Source organism: Egretta garzetta, unplaced genomic scaffold (genome assembly GCF_000687185.1).
Source record: "Egretta garzetta isolate BGI_Z169 unplaced genomic scaffold, ASM68718v1 scaffold48, whole genome shotgun sequence".
NCBI lineage: Eukaryota > Metazoa > Chordata > Aves > Pelecaniformes > Ardeidae > Egretta > Egretta garzetta.
In genome coordinates this window covers 344,987-364,100 of record NW_009260595.1, presented here as the reverse complement: position 1 = coordinate 364,100, position 19,114 = coordinate 344,987, and the positions used below count along the sequence as shown (strand labels likewise).

At 40.1% G+C, this 19,114-nt stretch overlaps 1 protein-coding gene across 2 annotated transcripts in view; it reads left to right on the top strand.

Annotated features, from left to right (window-relative positions):
* RALB (RAS like proto-oncogene B) overlaps positions 1-18,978 on the top strand; it is a 27,031-nt gene extending 8,053 nt beyond the window's left edge. For both annotated transcript variants that reach the window (XM_035900235.1, XM_009644679.2), the window contains exons 2-5: positions 8,540-8,696; positions 9,836-10,044; positions 12,830-13,007; positions 15,110-18,978. In XM_035900235.1, coding sequence (XP_035756128.1) covers positions 8,583-8,696; positions 9,836-10,044; positions 12,830-13,007; positions 15,110-15,229 — 621 coding nt within the window. In that variant the 5' untranslated portion in view covers positions 8,540-8,582 and the 3' untranslated portion in view covers positions 15,230-18,978. The remainder of the gene's footprint in view (positions 1-8,539; positions 8,697-9,835; positions 10,045-12,829; positions 13,008-15,109) is intronic.
* The last annotated feature ends 136 nt before the right edge of the window (positions 18,979-19,114 follow it).

Here is a 19,114-nt window from a genome sequence, read left to right as displayed (position 1 = left end):
TCATAGCTTGCTAGTCAATTGGAAAGGCTTTTGTGTAACTCTGTCCTCTTATTCTAACAGTCTCTTTAATGCTGCTTTCCATGATTCCTCCATTTGTTGGTGAATGGTCTTTGTATTTATAAAGACGGGGGGGAAACAGACACTGCTTTATTGGGCTGGGAAACGGAGATGCCTACCTAAACACTCTGTCTGTGACAAATAGAACAATTGTAATGAAATTAGCATTTTATACAGATCTGTAAAGATACCCCAAGACCAAAATGAAGCAGCAGAAATAAAGCTTGCATTCTAGTGTCTGTATTCAAGCTCTAATTAAGATGACTTGCAAGGTTTTATGAACTGCATGTGACTGCAGTGTTGCAGAACAGTACTGCGTTGGGATGCCTACATGCAATGATAATCTCTCGATACAGTTGTTACCTGGCTGTTAATACTCTTAACTTTATATCATCACCTTTGCAACCTTATTTAGTCAAACATAAATTATACTTTTTTGGGATGCTGCAGTGCCTTAGAAGTACTGTTTAAGGGTAGTCCTTTCTCCTCTTCACTTAGCTACTGATCAGAAACAAGTTGCTTGGCTATTTTTCTTCCACTCTAAGGGAATTCAACCCCAGATATTTAAGTCTCTTAGGAATAGAGATATGTGTGCACTTGCCTGTATTTCAGTTCAGCGTAAGATCTGACTTTAACAGTTTAAAGCAACCCTTTAAACTGCTGCTCTGATGCTCAAACTGACCAGACGGAGTCCTTCCTGTGACTAAATCTTTGAAGGTCATGTTAAAATATGCAACCTTGCTGCAGACTTGGATGGGATTTAGTTCCAGTTTTCCTTGGACATCAAGATTATTCTAATCAGGTTATTACCTTGAAATTACTGCCAACGTGTAAGATATTGTCTATTTATTTGTAGTGAATAATCTAGAGTGGTCATCTACTGAATGATGTGAGGAGGCATATATTTAAGAATTTTATCTAGCAAGTAAATGCCTGCTGCTGTCAGATTTGCTTTCTAAGCTATAACAATGCATCTCTCAAAATCATAAGCAAAGTTGGGCTGTAACTGGCAAGGATGGTAGGGGGGCAATGTGCTGAATATATACAGGTATTTCATAGCTAAAATAGATCACTAGCCTGGTGAGCCAGATCTGAAGATAGCTAGACGTGGACAACACCACCTTTTAAGGCTATAACCTGTTGCAAAGAACTGCATGCTAGACTTTGTAGGTTGCTAGGATAATCATTGGTCAAAGTAGCAATGCATCTGGGAGGCTTCTGTTCTTCATGACCTTATTCTATATAACTGCATGTGTCAGAAAAATACTGGAAGTCTTTGTATAGTAAGCCCACTCTTCTAAAGATGACTTGATCTTATGAAACAATTTTAGTCTAAGAGGTGAGCTGAAGATGATTCTGCATGCAAATGTGTACAACATTGAAAAGTAAGATATGGTATGAATGCTTAAGATCACTAGTAGGAATTCTTAATCTTAACTGGCTGGTATCCAGTGACTGGATGTCTGATGCTGTTATTGTTCAAATATTTTAGTGTGATATCTGGGTCCCATGTGGAATGCTTGCTTCCTTGTGCATGCATGCAGGGAAGATTCCTGATCACAAGTAAATTAAAAATACTGCTTTTACACTGCAATAGGGTATATTCCAGATGAACAAGTCTTAAGGACAGTCCTGCAGTATAAGTTCATCGTACAGGCTGTAGTCTTTCTTCTTCTGGAAGCTAGCACTCCAATCAGATCAACTTGAAATACAATTCCTGAATTAAAACTGTTCCTTAACCTGTGCTTATCCTTTCTCCAGACTTGTAAGAGATGGGGAATAATCATCGTCTGGGTTCAGGTTCTGGTTTAACCTTAAACTGTTGCAACATTATGAACAAACTTGTCTTGGGCTTACTTTTTGTGTCTGTTAACTAGCAGTGTATGTGTAGCTGCTGCTAGAGAGTAGCTGTGACAGCCGGTATCTTTAAATGTAGATATAATTCTGGTTTTTTTGGTGGGATTAGTAACTAATTCTAATTGATTGAAACTAGTACAATGTAAGCTTGTAACTTTCAGTGTATCAAGTAAATAATGTATTAATTCTGTATGAGTACCCCCATGTTTAGGGGTATGGCTGTTGCCACACTTCTTCCAACAAGGATCCTGTTTATAAAGAATATACCCTTTATGCCTACAGAGTAAGGTAGTTCCTTGCCCTAAATTCTTTCTTTTCTTCCTGATATTATAAATTTGAGGTTTTTCCAAAATGCATTTCTAGTTTCCTGTCCAGTGCCTTTATCTTTGCGACTGCAAGTCTACTAATAGATCTTGCACTGAGAAAGAAAATGCCTGATTGCCAAAAGCAAATCCTGGGTTTGGGTTTCACTCTAGTGCTCAGCCTGGACATTGCAGCCAGTGTTGGCTGCACCAGCACAAGTCTGTGGAGCACAGTGTGAACAGGATCAGGGAACTTCCCTGCAAAACAAACCTTTCTCCAGCAATATAGGTAACCTTTTGGCTGCTATAGTTCTGCCTTCTCTGGCCTCAGTTGTACAAACTGTCTTTCCTCCCTCATGTTGGTACTGGCACTGAGGCATGTGGCCTTGCTGACCTGACTGGCAGACCCCATCAGCCATGCTGAGTGGCTCTCCTGTGGAGGAGATGGGCTTGAACAGCCAGGGGCAAGGGAGAGGGGACGGAGGGAGAGAGGATGGTGATAGCCCTCATTTCTATCCCAAAGGCTGCTATGAAACTGCTGCCCTAGTCTGCTCTGTAAGATATCTCAAGCTGAATGAATTCCCTGATCTGATTAAGCATGGCCCAGAAAAATCTTTAGCCACAGCTGAGAAGGTAGAAACACCCAGCACTACATGGGGAAGGATACAAAGATATCCCAGGCAGGAATTTCTGCCAAACACATCATAATCTCTGTTTAGCTTGAAAACCAATAACTGGAGACCTGCCAAGAGGTAAGGTATTAGCACAGCAAAGATAATTTTTATTTTTAGCCTGCATATCCTGAAATTTTCAGTAGCATTAAATATGCTGCTTAATCTCAAATGAACTTTTTTAAAGTTGAATTACCAGTTGGAGCATTTACAGTCCATTGAAAGCTAATGGAATTTCAGTACTTAAATATTTTCTGGATAACCTCAGAACAGCTGAGGAGCTCTTACAGTTCATAGCTCAGTGAGATTGTTAATTAGTTTTGTGATCCAGGGAATTTCTGTGACTGCATTCTTGTGGACATATCACAGAACCAAACACCTCGAAGTCTTTAATTCCTATTCTGATAAATGAGGATCACTAAAATACTGTTGCAAAACCTTGTCCTTTCTGTGCTTGCTTTTAATGGCATCATATTTAAGTCTTTAGTAGGTTGAATACCCAGATTTTCCTTTAAAAGTAGGTATCTGAGGGGTTTAACAAAGCTCCTCTGTCAAGCTATTGGGCTAAGGGTTTCTAGAATCCTGTTTTAAAACCCAAAGAATGGCTGCTTTCACTGGCGGGATAGCAATGAAAAGAAATGTCCAAAGATGTATCAGCTGCACAGTGAGAGAACAAGAGCTGATCTCTGCAATTTTGAGCTTAGAGCTTTATTTCAGTTTTAAATTTCAAACTGAATTGGAAGAACTAGAAGCAATTCCAATTAAAGCCTTTGAGGGGCCTAGAATATTTTCATTATAGTAACAATATTTACTGGAAAATGAGTAGACTTAGTGAAGTTTCTCATGGTTTTTTTCCCTGTGTATTTGTGTGAGCTGTTGCAAAATGAGTTCTGTTCTTGTGAAGTGACAAGTGCTCTTTCCTTTCTTTAAATGACTGTGCAACTGTGGGGACTTAATGCAGGTGAAATAAAAAGGGATGTAAAAGTGCAATCTGGTTTGAAATACATGTAGTTATTCAGTAATAATCTCTGAATTTTGGCATTAGGTAAACTAATCCTGTTTGTTAAAAATGTTCTGAACAGTTTAACTGTTTAGGCTGAGGAGAGGGTGGAGAAACTGGCAAACTGATGCTTAAGTTTGGAGTTTATGAAGCTGTTTACAAACAAATGCCTTGAAATGCTCAGTTTCAAGGGACCAGCCAAGAATGATACAAGGTTGTGCAGGTTTCTCTACCTCAGGAGGCCTTAGTTAACCTGGAGAAGTTATAATCTAAACAGATAAGACAAGGGAAGGCTGAAATAGTTGGGTGAGCTTAGGGTTGCATTTCTTATATTGAGAGTGGCATGGTTTGAGTGGTCCTGTGGCCAAGTACAGATCTTCAGAAGTCTAAATCAAAACAGCTTTTTAGTAACCACTATGGTTTGATTTGTAGATATTGTGTGCTTCATGTGGCCAACCTGTTTGTTGGTGTAACCTTCATTTCTTGGACTGAAGAGCATTACTGGTTGGACTGATGATCTTAAAGGTCTTTTCCAACCTAAATGATTCTGTGATCTCTCACTGGCACCACAAAACTCCTGTTGTGCATACGGTTTTGTGTAACCTATTATAAAAAAAATCCAGAGTTGCCAAATCAATGGCTTAATCTTTATCTTTTAAAGCAGATGCAGCAGGTAATTACTTCTAATTTCTGAAAGATGAAAGACTGCCTGAAAAAGCTTATGTTCTGACGTGAGCTCCCTCTAGCACTCTATTTTGAAGCAGGATGAACTCTAACCAGAAGAAATTCCCCCAAAAATATTTCGGAAGGTTTTTTTACAGCTTGTGACACTTACCACACAAAGTTCAATGTGGTGCTGTTAAACTTGAGGGTAGAATGACAGATTGAAATTAAATGGATTGACTGACTGCCATTGACTTGGATTGTTTCTCTTCCTGTCAGAGGTGGGTAAATCTTATTGTTTGGGTACAGTTTACTTCCCAGTAAGTAAAGAACATCATGAGAGGGAATACTTATCACAGAATTAGGTGACTTGTCTGGACACTTACTCAGAGCAGGTTCTTCAGATATATTAAGACTCTTGGCCTTAAGTTTACATTCCATTAACCTGAGGTAACTGAAGAATGTTTTAAAAGCAACTGCAGTCATCACAGGTTCTTCTAGACCCTGCTACTTTTTTTATTAGGTGGTTGGATTTCCCAAGACTTGCTTTTCTGTAAGGAACAGATGAGTTAATATTAGTGTCTTGACTACCTCAAGGATGCATAATCTATAGAATGGGATGAAAACTCAGACTTGACTACTCAGATGACTGAGGTGAGAGCTTCCATTTCTGTTAATCTCTTTTAACCTCAAGGAACTGTAGATGTGAGTTTTGAACCATAGCATGTAAACTGTTTCTTGGGCTGCAGAGGTGGAAATGCAAGTAAACAAACAGTTAGCTCCAATGATGTCTCGTGTTATTTTTATTAGATAATTCCTTTTAAAATCTCACCGTGCCCCTTTCTGAACTAGTGGTGTGCTATTAGCCTGCTTTGTGAACACTGGTACTTCTGCACTGACACTGCCCGTGTCTGTCCTGTGCCACACTGCTTCAGCCTTGCCTTGTTCTGTACTGCCTGGCTGTTCTGGGGCTGGAGGGGGCCATGCTCCCTCTGTTGCCACCAAAGAAGAGAGGCCTTGTGTGGATTTTGCTGAGGGCATACAACGTAGGGGTTGTGTTGTGAGCAAACTCACATTCAAGGGGTTCGTGTAGTGTTGAATTCAAGTAGCATTTGTAACAGCTCTGCAGAGAGTCAAGTACCTTGGCCATTAAGAACTGGTCTAGCTTTAGATGCAATCAAACTGTGAAGCTGTATGCTATTGGATGGGTTTTGCTTGATATTATACTTTGGTTACAAGTCGGGTAATACTGTGTATGAAGGCTGACCTTGCAGTTTCTACTGGCTGTTGTTGAGGTGCGATGAAGAAGGAAAGATTTAAGTATTCTCTCCACTTACATCTATGATGAGCTTGTACTGAATCAAGGTGGTCAGTATTTTACCTAAAAGGCAGCTGTTCCTTTAATGATACCAGATAAAGATGTGGTATCTGTATTGACAGGACAAAGAAACTTGCTATCTTCTCTTTTGGCTGTTAGTAAATAATCTCTTTATTGCAGTTGCATAGTGCAGTAGACTTGGGGCAACTTAATAGGCAGTAGCACTATGTTTGTGTTGCCAGAAAAATGTTTAAAGCTTTGTATTAGGTAACACAGCAGTTACAACAACCTTAGGATGCTTGTTAAAGGAATACCCAAAGCTTAAAACCAGTCACAATTACACTGAAAAGTTGCTAAGGGTCACTTGGCTTCTCCAGAAAGCAGCTTATCCACTTCTGTCAAGGCCAGACTACTCTTGAACTAGGACAAAATAAACTTCTCTACAACTTAAGAGCAAGCTGTATTATTACTGGAACACTTAAAGTCCCCAGACTACCTCATTGTGTAGTCAGTCTGTAGCTCTTATGCCTTGGGTGTCGTATGTCCAAGCAAGCTGAATTATCATCTGTAGAAGACCTGGACCATAAGCAAAGAAAACCTTTCAGCAACAACTTTGGGAGTTCAGATGCCACCTGTTTGTGTTTTCTACCAGTTTTTCCACACTCCCCTGGCAGGCAGCTCTGTTTTCTTCCCCTCTTGCTTCTCTGGTGACTAAGAACTAAAAATCAAGCTTGTAATCCTTGTCTGGTTTGGAATCTCTGGGGTAATGGCTGAATTCACTGTCCCCAACACAAATGTGTGTGTTTGCTGTACAGGGAGACTCAAAGTAGGAGTTACTGCATCTCACTTATGTACTAAGGAGTGTCCTGGATGAGGGAGCTGATGTATAACATAATGTAGAAGATTACCAGAGGAAAATATCTGTCTTCACGTACCGGTCTTTATCACAGAATGAATGCTTAAAGATGATTAACTTGCATTACTATACCAAATGTGTGTAGCAAGCAGGTGTGAGTAAAATACTGTGCATGGAAAAATACTACTGCTCAGATGTTTGAAAAATGCTGTCCTGAGGGCACTTCTTGATTGTTGGCATGTTTGTTCTTGTATGCAGTAGTCAATGAGAACTTAGCTTGATTTGTTGCTTTTCAGAACATCAAGTTATGACAAGGGGGGAAAAAATCTTTACAATCAGTGTACCCCAGGGTAGGTTGCTCAGACTGGTTGTGGAATTGTCAACCTTAAAATGCAGGGCATATAAACTGGATTGCTTGGAGAAAACTGCTTTAAGGAAGAGGTTTGGTCTGGACAACATCCAAAGGTCCTTTCCAGGCTAAATAATCCTATGGTGTGTTTGTAGATTGACAATCCTTTAGTCCCTGGTTAATTTTGTTTAGGGCAGCTAGTAATCCTGAAGGATTTTCCGTTATAGTGCTTTAATTTCTACTGTAGGCCTCTCTTTCTATCCAGTAGAGCTTGATGGGGTGGTGTGGCAGTTCCAGTATCTTTCTGGAGTAATCACATCCAGGCAAATTTGAGATTCCTGGTAGGTCTGTTGCACTCTGCCAGGCTATGAACAGCTGGGGCCCTTAGTTGTCCTGCTGCAAGGACACAAGTGTCACTATCCTAGTATCTTCCTTTAGCCACTGTGTGTCTGGAGTACACATCTCTGGGGGTTTTCTCAGTGTTGAAATCCTGACTGGTGACACCTCTCCTTTATCAGTCACTTCTGCTTTTGTCCCCAGTGTGCTGTTCTTAGAGCTGCTGATCTTGTGCTAATCAGAGTGTGGCAGCTGATGCTTGTTTGTTGAAACTATTGTGCCCAGCTACTCTTAAAGTAGTATTGTTTTTAAGAGGGTCTCCAGCAGTTAATTGCTCAGTTTTTGTGGTACACAAAGGCTTGTTAACTAGTACTTGTTTATTGAGGCTTACTCTTCTATGGCTTTGCAACATCATGAGAAGAATAGGAACTGAGAATTTCTTGCAGTAAGGCATGATTTTTGTTTTCCAAAAGCAAATTAGATTTGCAGCATCAAAAGGCAGGAAGAGTATAAAATAAATGCTAATGCCATGTCATAAGACTTTCAGCTGGAAGCTTTTGCAACTTGTTCCTGCCAGAATTTACTGTGTATCTCTGCTTTTTTCTTAGCCTATGTAGAGGGGAGATCAAAAGTAATCTTCCTACCTATAAGCAGATCTAAGGTATAGCCCTGCTTCCAGGTTGAAACTAAGCTGCATCAACATTAAAGAAATATTTTGGAAAGGTGTAAAGCCTTAACACAAGAACAATAAAACCACTTAATTTCATGTTGTTTGAGAAAGTGTTGTGTTTTTTTTTTTCCTTTGGAAACTGCTCTAGATAGCAGTCATGTAGGATGTGTTTACAAATAAGAACAGCTTGTTCAGCTAGTAGCTGCTTTGAGAAGCCTTTGGCACTTTTATTAACGGTACTGGCGTCACAAAGAGAAGGTATTTGTTCTGATACCTCATTCCTGCTCATACTTTAGATGTCAGTGATGTGGTTTGCTTGCCAGTGCACTGAAATGGCCCATTCTTCAGGCTTGCTGGGCAAGGTTTTAAACTGGTCTTTTGGCCTTAGTGAGATGCCTTACCTGCATGCTACCATGATGTCACCAGTGTCACAGATGGCGACTGTTTCTTCTGTCTGCAGATCTGATTGGTTGCCTGGCGCTTCGTCTGTGGCAAGCGGGACAATGGCTGCCAGCAAGAGCAAGAACCAGAGTTCTTTGGCCCTCCACAAAGTAATTATGGTTGGCAGTGGAGGTGTAGGCAAATCTGCACTCACTCTTCAATTTATGTATGATGAGGTAAGTAGCTTTTGGCTGATTTCTCTTAAAGCACCAATGGATACAGCTTACTAAACATTTTTAGCAGGAAGGTGGAACTGAGTGTAAGTAGCAAAAGACCTGGTGACCTTACTGGCAGGAGAAGAATGTAAGAATCTGGGAAGGGTGCCCTCTGGGAATGTCTTTGGCTAAGGGTGACAAAATTAAAGCTTATTGGTGAAAGAACAGTCTTAAGAAGACATGAAGAATATGAATGTGCTTGTCTGAGCATACAGAGGCTGTTACTAGTTGGCATTGAACTTTCAATTTTGTTGCAGTTTCTTTTAGGCCAGTTAAAGTTGAAGTCAGAAGTAAGGATTCTAGCTCATTCTGAGCTGGATGATGCCATAGGCATGCTCATAGCATGAATTCTTCCATACTGGAATGCAGGAAGCTAGGTCAGACAGTCCAGGCAAGTATGTGAAGGAATACTGATTGTGTAGTTCAGAAGTTAGTTTTTGTCTGTAGGTTGTCCACATGTACTGTAATGATGGCAATATCTGAACAGGTGGCATAGGCCAGTCAGCGTAATCAGGCTCATGGCACACATAGCCTTTTGTTGTACCTTGAGGCTGAGAGAAAGGCAGTAGAAAGGTAAAGGAGCCTATGTTGGACATGTGCCATCAGCACAGAACTACAAGGTGAACTGGCAGTGGCTCTGTGGGTCTGATCAATATTTAATGGACTAAAGAAATGCGCCTGTGTAATTAGAGTAGGTTTTAGTGTTCAACAGCTGGATGCTGTCATCTACACCTGTTGAAGCTTCAGATAGCTGTACCTGAAGTACACTCAAATGCTTTCTCTTGAAGTGGGAGATCTAGATAATGCCACCAGGTAGTTTATACTGTATCTTTGTCCCTTAAATTGTGCTGAAGTTGCTGAATAGTGTCTCATGTAGCAAGACCGTTTCTCTTGACTAGGCAGACTGTCTCTTTGATGTATTAAGTGCTTAAATAATTTGCTTTTTATAGTAAAACTAAAAAAGTGGTGGAACTTAGTAGCTGACTGAATTATGAGGTTTTGGGAATTTATATGTCGCTAAAGTGAAAGAGGATGGATATGTACAAATGCTGAGACCATTTGACAGTAATTCTAAACACTAATCCCTGTCTTATCTTCAGTTTGTAGAAGACTATGAACCTACCAAGGCTGACAGTTACAGAAAGAAAGTAGTTTTGGATGGTGAAGAAGTTCAGATAGACATTCTGGACACAGCAGGACAGGAGGATTATGCAGCAATCAGAGATAACTATTTCCGCAGTGGGGAAGGGTTTCTTCTAGTCTTCTCAATAACAGAGCATGAATCCTTTACAGCAACAGCAGAGTTTCGGTAAGTAGCTTCTCTCCCAGGGAAATAACTGGCTCCTATGTTGCTCTGACAATTCTTAGGGTAAAGAGCCGTAGCTTTTTTGTCCATTATCATTTGGTCATTAGAAGTGGCAACCCAACCATTTTGCTCTCAGTAACTGGTAACTCAAACCACGATATCCAGCTGCTCTGGCTCTAGTTGTTTTCGTGCCTTCAACTTATAAGTACACTATGCCAGCAGCAACTTCAGGCAAGTAACAGATTCTTGGACTCCTAAAACCATGTGTATTCAAGCCAATTTTCAGTCTTTGTGGATGTGAAGTTTAATTATCTTAGAGCAGTACTTCTGGAATTAAGTCTGCCTTTTGGCCAGGTTTCAGACACTGTATTGCTTACTGCTAGAAGCAGGTGCTCTAAGGAAAGGAAGGATTAGTCTCCACTCTCAGGTATGGATTGCTGCCAAACAAGGGTTGGCAGCCAAGCAGTGCTATTGTAGGCAGATGTATTCCTAGAAAGACACACAGTAGTAGTAAATGCTTCCATTTTTCTTCCTGGGATTGGCAATTCTAATGTAAAAAATCAGCACCAGACTGAGCATAGAAACTGCTTGTGTAGTGTAAAAGAGAAACAAGGGGTTTGTTCCATTGTTCTGGTCTCAGAACTCTTGTAGCCAGGTTCTTCAGGGTAAGTGTTCTAACTCTTATTTGATAATAACTGTTGCCTCAGTGTAGAAGGTAATCCAGATATTTCCTAGGACAGCTGTACAACTTGAAGTAAAACTTCCCAAAACAGAAGGAAAGCGTTATGAGTTCCTTATATTTGCCAGAATAAAAGCTCTTTATCAGTCTGGCCTATGTTCACTTTGCTTCAGTGGTACAAGGTTAATGGATACTAATTGGTAGTACAAGTGCTGGTGCTAAGATAGACACCGATTTCTAGGGTTTTCTTAAAGATATAGCAAACTTCCCTTGTACTCTAGGATTTTGGTCCAGATCTTAATGTATTATGCTGTTCCAACAGTAGTAGGAGACTGCATAATCTTCTAAGAGGTATAAAATACACATAATACTTCTGTGACTTTGCTAGACTTCAGAAGGCTGATCATTGTGGGGCACACAAGCAGAGCTGTTCTGCTTAGTTTGCTCTAACTGGAGCACTTAAAGGAGATGCAGCCCTACAACAGTTCAACTGTAAAGCTAAGTACTTGGACTCTTCCTAGTATAAGATGGAAGAAAAAAGTCAGATACTCTTCAAATAACAGGAAGAAAATGAGACACTTGGAAGTACCCAGCCTAGGTTTTGGCTCACGCATTTAAGTGAAATATAAGGTTAAACCCAAGGCTTAAGGCTTTGGATGAAAAGGAAGAGTGTTTATCTTGGCAGTTTGTGGGGTTTTGTCAGAGTTGTCTAACTAGGTTAACTGTTAGTTCAAGATTCCAGCACAACAAAACAAGAAAAAGCAATGCTAGCCCTAAAGACAAGCAAGAAAGACCTTAAAGCTTTGAGATGGAGAATCTCCTACTTTCCAATGGGTCAGAAATGAACAAGTAGTGAAAATAGTTAAATGAAGTTAAGCTGACATGTAAGAACCAGCTCCTTGGAAAACTCTTCCCCAGGAAGGAGCAGGGGGATGGGTAGTATGAGTCACCAGCATCTCAGGCTAAACTACAGATTGGTGGTATTGATCCTGTAACTTCCAGAATTCTTAAACTATGAATACTGAATGAACTACAGGCTTGTCATTAAACTCTAGCTCTCCTAGCTATGCATTCAGTGTTTGCTTTAAGTGCCTCTGTAATTGGAAAATGTGTGAAGGTACAGTTGAATGCAACAGCAGAATGTCTGCTTCAGTGTTAACACTATTTTAGATTCTCATGTACTCTACATATATTCAGCTACTTTGTGGATGGAAAGTGAAAGCATCTGAAGTAGCGTGGTAGCTCAGTGGGATGAGGGGTTGTAGCACTATGCTCATGCCTAGTTTGGCTCTTGTTCATAACAAAGTGAAGCAATCTAAAAATAACTGTAGACTGGTACAGTTCTTCCAGAGTCCTAGATGGACAGCAGCATGTGTGAGTTGAAACCAGACCATGTTTTACTCCAATAATAGCACAGACTTTGAGACTGACCTGCAGCATCACCCTGTCTCCTTTCCTGGATGCCAGTAGGTCCTTTTAGAATGAAAGAAGATAGCTAGGTTAATGCTGATGGCCAAATATTTTCTTGGGAGTCTTTGGAGGAGGAGGAAGGTGGCTAGTATTTCAGTTCAGCACTATTTAGTAACTCTCTCCTTTGGTAACTCTCTCCTTTGTAAACTTTAAGTAGCTGGCAGAGAAGATTCTTAATTGGCTACCTTACACTGTTTCCAACCTACTGCCTTGCCAAAGCCTTGATGTTGTCCAGACCTATATTCAAGTGGGATGTAGATTGGAAATTGAAGACGGTGACTGAATGCCAAGGTGAAACTTGGCAAACATGGCACTTGTTCACATCTGAATGAGGAAAAGGGTTGTCTTGTTGTGAGTTGATTTTTCTGCCATACAGCTCTGCTTTATTAGAGCCTGGGTAGTAGACTTACTAACTAAATGGTAAAACTGCCTTCCTGGAAGTGTGAAGCTTTTATTAGTGTAAAGCCCATAGCATTAGTATGTTAAACTTGAAATAATTTTAAACTGTGGGTTCAACTGTTGGGAAATGTAATGTTGTAAAAAATAGTAATTTGCAGACCACTTGATCCACTCCTGATAGGGCTGGGGGTTTTGTTGCTGCTACTAACATATTTTTGTTTTGAATACTTGATGTATTAGGGAACAGATCCTGCGTGTGAAGGCTGAAGAGGATAAAATCCCTCTACTGGTAGTGGGCAACAAATCTGACTTGGAAGAGCGCAGACAAGTGCCTGTAGAAGAAGCTAGAAGTAAGGCAGAGGAGTGGGGTGTGCAGTATGTAGAAACCTCTGCCAAAACTAGAGCGAATGTAGATAAGGTAAGACAAATGACATCTGCTCAATTAGATCATTACTACTTGTTTAGTAGCTGAGTGACTAATTCTTGACTCTTACTGGGACAAAAGCAAATCCACAGTTAGGCTTCTGAAAGTCTAGATTACAAAAAATAAACTAACTTACTGGAATGTATACACTTAAACAAATACCTAGATTGGGGTGCCAGAGACCCAGTACAAGTTAATGCTATTGTTCTGTCTTGACTGTTTGTACCTGAACCAATAGCTTTCACATAGTATGTTATTTTCTTTATAGGCTGTGTCCTGTTATTTAAAACAGCAATAAATAGCAAGCTATAGACACATACAAATTGTCCCCCCTTTTTCCTACAAAGCTACATATGGTGTGGCTAATGTTAAAGACTTCATTGTTTTTTGCCAAGAGTACTTTGAATTGTGAGGAGAATTCTTTTCGCTACATCCCTGTCCTGTTTTGACTTGTCCAGGACAGTCATTCTCGCCATGTTTCTGCTGCTGGCTTCTTGCATAAATGGTGGTGATGGTAGGTTATTCTGGAAGGGAGATGAGTTATGACTATGGAGTGTTTGCCCAGTAGGGAAAAATCAGTTTCAAGCCTCCCCTTCATTCTGTGTATAGTGGGAGTTTCTTGAAGAAGAGGGTGCCATTTTACTTCACCAATTCACAGAAGATGGTCTGAAATTACTTGTTGGGCCCCTTAAGGACTCCAAAGGTGTGCCTTGGTAATTTACACTTGTTTAAAGATTGCAAACTGTAAGCAGTTTTGTCTTTGGACAGAGAAAATTTGCTGCTAGTTGTACTCCAAGCTCTTGTAAGACAGCTTTCTGTTCTTCTAGTCTATATTAGTTTATTAATTGAAATGCTGTTGGTGCATAAGTCGCCTAGGAGGAACTCTATTTCTCTCATTCATGGTTAAGTAGCATATACAAAACTCTTGAATTGAGAACTTTCAGTTATAAAGGACATAGCATAATTTAAATTTTATAAAGAACCATTCTGACTTGTGGAATGTTACTAGAAAGTCAGACTGTCTGATGTATTAACTGGGTGATGTAGTAAAACACTAATACCTAGGCTTGCTTTTGCCTATGAACGGTCTTGTGTGACTAGCAAATGCCTAGCCTATTTATACTTAGACTAGCTTTCTGATCAGTTGGGACTAACAGCAATGTAGTTGTGTCTGCAGTGTACTGGCATGGTGTTCTAGACTTGCTCTCATAGGTCTTCCCTAGCTAGCTTGTCTGATGTACTGTTTATCATCTATATAAGCACTGTTTTGTGTATGTTAGGACAGTTTATCAGCCATTGTGATGATTGTGCATCAACACTGTAGCAGAATAAAAAAAAACATAAGAGGGTTTTGAATTATAAACTGTTCTATTTCTGATCAGTAGTGCGGTCTCGTTTCCAAGTACCAAAGACCTGTGTAGTTCACTATTAAAAAAAAAAAGCTGAACTCTATAGTGATACTAAGCTCTTTTTATTTAATCCTAAAAATATTTTCCCCAATAACTCTCTACAGTAAACCAGCTGTTGTATCTTAAGGGGCACGTACCTAGACATCAGGTGTACAGATGTGAAATTGGCCAGAATTTTTGTGAAAACTTCAGAGTAATGACTTTCTCTGAATCTTATAATTTGAGAATTTTCTGTGCCTGACACTGTCAATTGAATGCTGCAGCTTCTTAATTATAAAACAGGCAGAATACTACTTAGCAGAGAGTGTGCTTATAGCTACATGGAAAGGTCTGCATTAAGTCCTTTACACAGTTAACAAGAATGATTTGCCTGGAAATGTTTGCTAGGCACAGACAAACATTTTCATGAACTCTGAGTGCTACTGTTAGGCAAGACTGATACTCAATAAAAAGCTCTTAAAACGGGGCTGTTGAATGATTTGGTAGCCAGATAAGTCTGTCCTACTTCTTGCCACTGCTTGACATGCTACCCAATTCTGATGTTGAGTTTCACTGGTATCTATGTCTAGACTCAATTCTGCTTTATTAGGTACAGTGTGGTGCTACATCTTTGTTTGCTGCTGAATACAGTAGTTTTATCTGCTTTCTGGTGGCAGATCTTGTTTAATCTTTCTTTTTCTCTCCTAGGTATTCTTCGATTTAATGAGAGAAATCAGAGCAAAGAAAATGTCAGAAAACAAAGACAAAAATGGCAAGAAAAGTGGCAAGAACAAGAAAAGCTTTAAAGAAAGATGTTGCTTACTGTGATGCTTGGGAACTGTAAATATCTATCTACAGGTGGCATGGATAAGATACCACTAAGGATATAGGGCTGGATTCATGAAAGGAAGTCTGTATTGACTCCCTTATCTTTGCTTTTCATATCACACCTTCAAAATGTGAAAACAGAACTTTGAAACCATTTCTGGTATCCAACAAAACCTATGCCCACTTAAACTGAGATGGGGTCAGTCTTCCCAGTGTCTTTCAAAACTAGAAACAGTTTCAGAACTACAATCCATCTGCTTGGTTATACAAAGTACTTTCATATTACCTTCCTAGTTTAATCTTTCTCTTGAACCTCTACTAGCCTTAACAAGCACAGCTGTTCAGGTTCAAACATTTTTTCCCCACTGTTGCTGCCCTTCTTGATGTTGCAAACTGCAGAAAAGCTAGATGATGTGGTAAAGGGTTTGAGTCTCCATCTTCTGTTAGTTGTCACTGGTATTTCTTACACTGAAATCTGCTGGCTTCCTCCCCACTCTCCATGTAAGAAATAGCAACTGACACTCAAGAGTCGACTCAAAACAAACTTTCTTCCATGTTCTGTCTAGTCAATACAGCGTTCATGAATCAAGCCTATGGACTCAATTCAGACTTAGGCAATGCAGAAACTGATATTTAAATACTGGCTAGATGCATTCCCCACTGGTCTGTCTTCTCATCCCTAAATTAGTGGTATGGGGTGAGAAAATGACTATAAGCCTTTCTTCAAAAGGAATAACATTATCACCATCTCCTTGAAATGCTGTCCTGAGTTTCTTCCATACATTGAGGCTAGGCTTGGTTACACTCACTCTACATCCATCATCCTTCCTCTCCCTGGTACTGGAGTAGTGAAAATCAAAGTGTTGATTTCATTGGTCTTGTTTATATTGGAACACTTGTGATCATGTTGGAAATGTGGGAACATCTGCATCTGTCCCTTGTCTCACTGAAGATGAAAACTTTGAGTAAGGATGGGTCACATCACACAATCATGACTTGGAATAGGTGAGGCATACATGCTACCTCTTAATGATTAGCTGGGTAGTGAGTTGTATGGTGTCAAAAAGCAAATGAAGTTAAGCAGTTGCCATATCTGTTATACACTGTTAATTTTATATGTACTGTTTCTGATGCACAGCAACCTAGCACATGGAGATGCATGTTGAGTTTTGCTGTCAGGTATGTAATGGTGGTCACATATTGATCAAGAAAAACCAGCCTAGAAATGGAAGAGAAGTCAGTATTTAGCAGGTCTTCTTGTCAGCTGACTGAACTGAGCTTTCTGATGTGATTTAAATTAAGTGCAGTGCCAAACAGTACTTCTGGCGCTTGTGGAAAGTAACTGTCTCTTCTGATTGTGGAGTCTCTTAATGAATTATGGCTATCTTCTGTTTTGAAGGAGTAGAGAGACTTAACAAGCAAAAGATAATCACTACTTTAACTGGATGCTTAAAACACAGTTACTTGGTGAAAGGAATATGCTGTGTGGCTGTTCAATGAAGCACACTGCAGCACTAAACTAACAAATACTGTTTCTTTTTGAGGTGAAGGAGTAGCAAATGCTGTTCAGTTTTAGTATTCTAATATGAGGTTGGAAAACATTTTTTAACATGTACTAGATTGCTCTTGTGCATTCCACTTCTGAACTTTGAAAAAAGTAAGATGTGTTAGATATCGGAACCTCTGTTGGTCTGAGGTTTCACAGGGACTTACTGCAAACTCATTGTCTTCCATAACTAGTTCAACTTGTCAGGCAACTCATTGGATTGGGGAAACTGTACTAAATAAAAGGTGCTGTAATCTTCATTCTTGTCAAGTTAAATTCCTTTGTTAATGTTATCTTGTATGTGCAGAAAGAATGGTTAATTCTGGAAATACTTATCTTTGAACAGTGTAATTAATTGGTATTACGAAGCCAACTTGACAATACAGTTTTGAAGCAGAGGCCGGGAGGCTGTTGGCTTACAGAACCCGTAATTGGAACTGAGTCTACTATGTCTAAAGCCTAAGCACCTAATGGGACACTCAGAGCCATAACACTTTGCTAGCAAAGTATCCATGGAAGCTCAAGAGGAAAAAGTCCACTTTTGAGTGCACATTGTGCATACAGCAAATGAATGTCTCCTTCTGGAGGAAGGTAACTCACTTAGGTTTGGGTTTTGCTGAGACCTAAAGGTTAAGTCCTTAATTAACCTAAAGGATAAACAACAGTTTGAGTTCACATTACAAGCTTATCTAGGTCAAGCCCCTCTGAGGCGGATTTTAAAATGTGTCTAACAAAACTGAGAGCTTTCCTTGCTATATGAATAATGAACTCAGCAAAGCTCACAATGAGCAGCTCAGCTGGCTCAAGAGACTTGCATGCTTTGACCCTTGATCTTTTAGTCTCAAAATATCTGACAGTGTTTGATAGGACAGATGAATTTCTACTCAGAACAGTGAGTCTGCCACTGGTGTTCTTACAGTCCATGTGCTGTTCTCACTCAGGTTGTGGTGTGTGTTTTTTTTTTTTTTTTTTTTTTTTTAAACTGATAAAGCTCCACCACTGAGGTGGACTGACTTGGAAGAAGGTGCTTCCTTCTTTTCATGGCTTGATGCTGCATCTCTTCAGTGTTCTGTGCTTGTCACCTTTTCCAGAAAGACTAGGCCTGGAGACTAAATACAGCAGCTTTTCAGTATTCCTCTTCTGTACTTGCGGCAAACTTCAGCTGTAACTGGAAAGTTAAACTGAAAGCATGATAGCCAAGGTAGCTGCCTTGTTTACTTCATAACAGTGGGCAACAAGCATTCTGACTTGTACCAGGAAGGCAGTAAAACTGCTCCCTGGACTAGAATCCTGTTGCTTCGACCTGATGGTGGAAGTGCCTGAATGCATGCCTTTCTAAATTGGGGCTATACAATTTGAGGGCCCTTGAATGACTTCCAGGTGTGCTTCACTGGTCATCAATGGACATCAACATCAGGTGGGTTGACTAGAGTGAATAAAAAATGGCACAGAGAAATGCTTCATTTGGACTTGAGGGCTTCCTCTGAGTGGAGTAAAGGGAGCTTTAGCTTCTCACCTGAATGGGTACTTGCTGATCAGGTACATCAAACAAGGAGAATTTGGCAAGAGGGTGTGTGTGTAGCTGCCTGATAGCCATTCTGTGTAGCTGAGGCAACCGAAGGCTTTATTGAAGCTGATATATCCTAGCAGCCTTTGCATGTTAGGTAATTAAAGACCAAGACTTCTCTTCACCAGTATAATGTGCTCTGGATCTTTCTGGAGCATGGCTGTAGGCAAGTAACTGGATATTTGAAGCTGGAGGTCATGCAAGACTTGACTATGCACTTGCACTTAAGCATTCAAATATTCTAATGGCTTAACATAGTCAGGGAGCAGTTTACTGTGGTATGCAATCTTCCATATGTGGCTTAGCTGTGATTGTTCAAGTGCTCCAGTCTTCCTTCTGGCTTGAGCAGAAATGTATGAGACAAGCCCTCATTATAATGGGGGATAAGTCCATTTTATGAAATTCCATTTCAAAACCCCAGGAGTGTGAAGGCAGACTTGACTCCTCTTCTTTGAGGAGCATCTCTCCAGGTGAGAGTACAGATGCAGCATGAAGTACGTCTTCAATGACTTGTGCCATAGGTGTTTTATATGGACTAATATGCCTTTGCTGCAATTTCTGGGTGAACACTTGGCCTGATGAAGAGAAAGATGTATGCATACATTTACTGGGCATTACGCGTCAGTAAGATATTAATAGCCATCTGAAGTTCCAGTTGAATCCTATCTGGCTAATATAATGCTTAAGAATACTTTATATCTTGGGCATAAAGCTACAGTCTGGCATGTAGTAAGGGAGGGTGGGGGGAGGAATGCATCTAACTAAATGCTCA